Genomic DNA, 6,438 nt, shown 5'->3' on the forward strand with positions numbered 1-6,438 from the left:
CGTTGCAGAACGATGTCCAGATTTGCCAAACAACTCTCAAATGACGACCCGAAGACCGAGAAGTCATCCATGAAAACTTCAATGCATTGTTCCACCAGGTCAGAAAAGATAGCTAACATGCACCGTTGAAATGTTGCTGGTGCATAGCACTGTCCAAATGGCATCTTCCTGTAGGCGAATATACCAAAAGGACATGTGAAAGCTGTCTTCTCCTGGTCCTGCGGATCCACAGTGATCTGATTGGATGCAACCTTACGGGATGCGTCCAACTCTACCAAATATGACTTCATTAGTTTATCCTCACTTGGACTGTTTCCTTCCAGCTCTCCCAGCAAAACCTTTTCCAAGGGATTGGATTAGTGCTCTTCATATGAATGTCATTAAGAAAAAATAAGTCCTCAATGACATCCACATGAAAGCAACGTTGCTTGTCCCTTGGATGTTGCATAGCTTCAAACACATTAAAGTTGACCTCTTGGTCCTCCACTCTAACCTTCAGCTTACCATCATCAACATCAATAATGACCCTTGCAGTTTTCATGAAGGGTCTACCCAGAATTAGAGGAACTTCCTTGTCCTCTTCAATATCCATAATGACAAAATCCACAGGAAAAACTAACCCATCCACCTTCACCAAAACATCCTCTGCAACTCCATATGGATATTTCACAGATTGATCCGCAAGTTGCAATGTCATTCTAGTAGGCTTGATCTCTAAATCCCCAATTCTTTTCAGCATAGAAAGGGGCATCAAATTAATGCTGGCACCCAGATCAAGGAGTGCCTTTCCCACATATAACTCTCCAATAGTGACCGGAATAGTGAAGCTGCCCGGATCTTTAGTCTTCTCAGGTAGAGACTTCTGAATTATTGCACTGCACCCAGCTTCTAATGTCACTGTCTCTTCTGACAACTTTCTTTTCTTTGTCAACAAATCCTTCATGAATTTAGCATAGACAGGCATTTTTTCCATTGCCTCCATAAAAGGAATGTTGATCTGGAGATTCTTGAATAAATCCAAGAACCTAACATATTGTTGCTCTTTGTCTTTCTTGGAAGGTCTCTTTGGATAAGGGAGATCCTTCAACTGAGGTAATTCAGTCGTTCTCTTATCTGTACTCTCCCTTGTAACATTTTCAGTAGTAACCCCTTCCTCATGTTCTACCTCTTTACCCTTGTGTATATCTCTGATTACCTTTTCTGATGTTCCAGTTTCAGTTTCGCGCAACACCTCTTGCTCAATAGCTAAATTCTCTCCAATACCTTTACCAATAACCATACCACTTCTAGTGGTGATAGACTTGCAGTGTTCTTTCAGATTGGTCTGAGTGTTGGCGGAGAATTGTTGTCTATCTGCGTTCTGATCTGCCATTTTCTTGGCCAACTGACCCACTTGAGTCTCTAGATTTCTGATGGATGCATCAATATTTTTCTGGTTGGAAATAGAAACTTGCATGAAATTCTCTAATGTTTCCTCCTATTTTGTTTGTCGCTCATGCAGTGGTTGATGTTGATATGAGGACTGATATGGTGGTTGTCGGTTAGATGGCCCAGCTTCTTGCCTCCACCCAAAATTTTAATTCTGATTCTGGTTTCCCCTCCAACCCTGTGAGAACTGATTGTTGAACGGAGGGTTGTTAGGGAAATTACCCTACGAGGTGGATTATTGACATACTGAACTTCCTCTTCTGGTCTGTTGATATGCATCGAACAATGACCACTGACATGATCACCACCACAAAACTCGCAGCATAATACCTGTTGATGGACTGGAGGAGTCTGAACCACATTAAGTTGCTGAGGCAACTTGGACATTTGTTTGGTTAGTGCCTCAATCTGTTGAGTTAGAATCTTGTTCTGAGCTAGAATTGCATCAGAAGTACTCAAATCCAACACTCCTCGCTTCTGCACTGTTCTTCTGTTATGCTGAGCTTGTCTATCCGTAGCAGATAAAGTAGTGATAATTCTAGTTGCTTGCTCGGCATCCACCGACATCATAGTACCACCAGCTGCAACATCTATAATCATCTTCGTTTCCAGTTTCAGCCCATTGCAGAAGATGTTTAGTTGATCAACATCCTCGAAACCATGATTCGGGCATTTCCTGAGTAACGCCTGAAAACTCTCCCAAGCTTCATAGAATGCTTCATCAGCCCCTTGTCTGAAGGTTGATATCTCAAACTTCGCATGCACATACCGAGCTGGTGGAAAAGATCTTGTTAAGAACTTGGACTCCAAGTCACTCCAACTCGTCAAGCTCTAAGTTGGATGAGATTTCAACCACTCTCTAACTTCACCCAACAAAGAGAATGGGAATAACATCATATAAGCAGCTTCCCGCTGAGCATCATTATAACCCATTGTGGCCACCAATTCATAGAAATTGTCGAGATGTGCATACGGATCTTCATAATCTTTCCCTGTAAATTGGTGAGCACTGACCAGGTTCAAATAGGCGGGCTTGATCTCCACAGTCCTATCCGTTTGTGGGATAACAATGCTTGAGTAGTGCCTTGGGCCCTGGTACATGGCATAATCGCCTAAAGTCCTTCTTGGAGGGTTAGGCCTTTGGTTATTCCCTGCAGCATTTTGCATATTCTCCATTTGAATTGACTGAGGCTCTGAATCTTCAGACTGTTCAGAGTTGCACCGTGCTTCCTTAATGCCTTGCTTCTTATTTTCTTTCGCTTTCTTACGATTACTCTTTGCTGACTTCTCAATTTCAGGATTGTACTCCAATTGCTCGTTAGTAGCTTTACCTCGCAAAAGCATAAATAAGACAACTATGGTAGAAGTTAGCACAAGGGTTAGCTATACAGAAAAATATAATTAAAGAATAACTATGTGCAACTCCCAATTGAATTTATAAAGAACTAATATAAATTGCTCGATGCTCCCCGGCAACGGCGCCAACAACTTGTTAGAAATTTATGTAACGACACAAGTGTACCGTATCGTACAAGTAATAAAATCCGGTAAAGTACCGGGATATCGTCCTCAGGGAGCAGAGTGGACATATATTAATTCCTACAACAGTCAATTGAGCAACTACGTACAAATATTGATTGATAAATTTGCATTGAATTTTTTAGAAAAAATCAGATTGAAATAACAATTTAAGATAATAAAATAAAGTGGTTGGGATCGAAACTCATCATTCTTTCCCTTTATACATCCATGGATTCAATTCTTAATAACTTGTGAAGTTACTGAATTTGCTGCACATTTTTCATAAATCAATTACATTAGTCCCCTAATTGTAGCATTCTTAAGTAATCACTCAACTTCCAATTCCTCAGATAATTGTATGACTAACTAGCATTAAACTCAAATGTAAAAGCAATTCCTACATCATTGTTCATCCCTAGATCAATTATGTAGGAAGAAAGACAATTCAGATCCAGTATCAGGTTTAACTTCCCAGTTAAACTTGAACCTTTAATCATGAATTCAGTAGCTAATTGAAATCATGCAATAAGTATGGAAAAACTTTCCAAAATCAAATAACATTAATATAGAATTGAATCCAGAAGTAAAAAAGTTAAGAAGATTACATTTCGATTCCCAACTACGAAGAACTAGCCACTCATCCTCGCTATTACAATGCTTAAATCATGAACTAATACAAAGAAAGTGTATAATAGAATCGTTTCCACGATTTCTATCTTCTTCTCTCTCTATTTCGTGCCCAGATTTCTTCCCCAAAATGAGTGAATGCCTTCTTTCCATTCTGAAACCGCTACTTGTAATTCCAACTTCCATACTCTCGCCCAAGCTAAAGATTCTCGCTTGGGCGAGGATCCAAGAGATTCCCAGGTTTGAGCATCTCGCTTGGGCGAGGTGTCCCTCGCTTGAGCGAAGATCAACAAAATCAATTGGTGATTTGTCGCCCAGTACCTCGCTTGGGCTAGGACCCCTCGCTTGGGCGAGAGTCCTTCGCTTGAGCGAGAGGCATCAGGTATTTTAGTACTTTTTCTCTTATTTGTCGTTTGAGCGACCATTTCCTCGCTTGGGCGAGGCTTGCAATGTTCAGAGTCTTCACCTTCTTCTTTTTTCTCTCCTCTTTTCTCTATTTCTTAACCTGAAACACCAACAACACCATAAATTCCTAAGCAGAGCAAAATTAACTAAGTTATCAGGAATTGTACACAATTATAACATAAATGCATACTAAGTGTCCCACAAATTATATACAATTTTACTCCAATTTGGCACTTAACAGCTGTAACTAACTCCCCCTTTTCTCTTTCTTTTGTTGAATCAGCCCTCCCATGTGCAATCGCAGGTGACAGATTCATTACAAATTACCTTTTTTTAAGATTCAATGATGATTAGATATGATAGTAGATAATGAAATGACATTGTATAAAACTCAAACATTGTTTGTGAGAAAAAATGTATGCACTGATAGTGTATGATTTTATATATTGTGAGTGCATCATCTATGAGTGTATGCATAATCAGTATCTAGGAATGATGAATAATACAATAATAATATATAAAACTTATACATTGTTAATATATACATTTTTTTCTCTTATAGAAATTGTAAGACCCTCCTTTTTTATTAGGGAATAAAGTATCTCCTAGTATAAGGAGATAAATTATCTCCTTACAACCACTAAAATCATGACATGTGTCATATTTAATCATTTTCTATAAAAATATTTCTAAACCAAAACAAAATGGTACATATGTTATACTTTTATTAGCTACAGTGGATAAGTTATCTCCTGAAATATTTAATTTTATTTTTATTAATAAAAATTGAAGAAGTTTATTCTATTTCTTACAAAGTAAACATACGATATTTCTAATTTGTAAAGGTAGAAGATTTGTCAACAAGTTAGAATATTTTGTACTAAAATTCACAAACTCTTGTAATGACCAGTTTAAGTCAACCAACTTTAAGAAAATGTGCTTTAGTGCTACTTCCATAGTCACACATTCACACCCCTTCTTTCAAGGTTACAAATAAATCAAAGCAGAGTAGAACACATTCATTTTCAATCTCCCAAACTTGCCAAAATCATAGTTTCCTATCTAGCCATGGCAGAGAAGGAGCAAGTAGCCCCAATAAGGGACCACCCAAGCAATTATGAGGGTGATATCTCTACACACCCTCAAAGAAATCATCAAAGAAAATTCATCAATTCTTGTGTTTGTCTATTAGTTTTTCTACTTCTTCTAGCAATTGTAATCATAGTCTTGATATTCACTATATTTCGTGTTAAGGAACCCATTATTAGAATGAATAGTGTCCAAGTCACAAAGCTTGAACTTGCTAATAACATGAGCTTAATTGCAGATGTGTCAGTCAAAAATCCTAATTTTGCATCCTTTAGGTATAGTAACACCACCACCACTTTGTATTACCATGGCATCATGGTAGGGGAGGCTAGAGGGCCATCGGGGCATGCCAAGGCGCGAGGCACGATCACGATGAATGTCACGGTGGAATTGATCACAAAACATATCATTTCTAGTCCAAATTTGAGTGCAGATTTGGGTTCAAGGCTTTTGACTATGAGCAGCTTCTCAAGTGTTCCAGGGCAGGTGAAGATTTTGAAGTTGTTTAAGAAACATGTTGTTGTGAAAATGAACTGCACTATGTCTTTCAATATTACTACACAGGGAATTCAAGAGCTGGATTGTAAGAGCAAGGTTAAACTTTAGTACTAATCATTATTGTTCACAGAACATTTTCCTAATAATTATTAGTTTCCTTGCATGGGTTTATAATCTCATTGTACCAAAAATAATGACAATTTCCTCTATTTGGTTGTTTTTTCCATTTTCATTATATGGGTTATTTGGTTTACTTTCTCCCCTTCATGAGAAATGGTATTGCTTTTTTAAGAACTTTCGGTTAGAACTGCACTAGTGTAGCAATTAACGAGCCTTTGAGTGTTTTCATCTCTCAATTTGAAGCAAAAGTCAAATTAATCTACAAGGTCCTCAGCTTGGAGCTGCTTCTTGATGCCATACTAAACATCATTTGGGGATGAACTTGGTTAGGTTGGTGGCTTTAAATTCATAATTCCTAGCAACACCAACATTTTTTTATGACGTATTTTTTATATAACATTTTTTCTAAGTGAATATAAGTGTATGTTTTTACAGAGAGAAAGTAGAGGAAGGTAAGTGTATCTTCTTTAAGGATAACTTCCACTGTTTATAATGAGGTGGAATGGTCTGTACACGAACATATTTGCTTTCATCATTTCCCTCTTTTGTTCGGTCTGTTTGTTCATCCAACTTTGTGTATTTCTATTGGGCAATGTGGATAATTTATATACATAATATAATTAAAAAGAGAAGAAAATTTTAAATATGTTATAATATAATGTGATTTAATATTTAAAATAGTATGTGTAATTTTATTTTGTCAATTTCATATAAATATTTTGTAGTAAAGAAAAGCAACCCAAATAAAAC

At 37.3% G+C, this 6,438-nt stretch overlaps 2 protein-coding genes across 2 annotated transcripts; one reads left to right on the forward strand and one right to left on the reverse strand.

Moving 5' to 3' along the window:
- On the reverse strand, positions 290 to 1,372 carry LOC109356257. The gene has a single exon (XM_019599585.1). It carries the CDS (start codon positions 1,370 to 1,372, stop codon positions 290 to 292), a length of 1,083 nt encoding a protein of 360 aa, XP_019455130.1.
- On the forward strand, positions 4,980 to 5,783 carry LOC109356464 (late embryogenesis abundant protein At1g64065). Its single transcript, XM_019599784.1, has one exon. It carries the CDS (start codon positions 5,050 to 5,052, stop codon positions 5,674 to 5,676), a length of 627 nt encoding a protein of 208 aa, XP_019455329.1. The 5' UTR covers positions 4,980 to 5,049; the 3' UTR covers positions 5,677 to 5,783.

Source organism: Lupinus angustifolius, chromosome LG09 (genome assembly GCF_001865875.1).
Source record: "Lupinus angustifolius cultivar Tanjil chromosome LG09, LupAngTanjil_v1.0, whole genome shotgun sequence".
Lineage (NCBI taxonomy): Eukaryota > Viridiplantae > Streptophyta > Magnoliopsida > Fabales > Fabaceae > Lupinus > Lupinus angustifolius.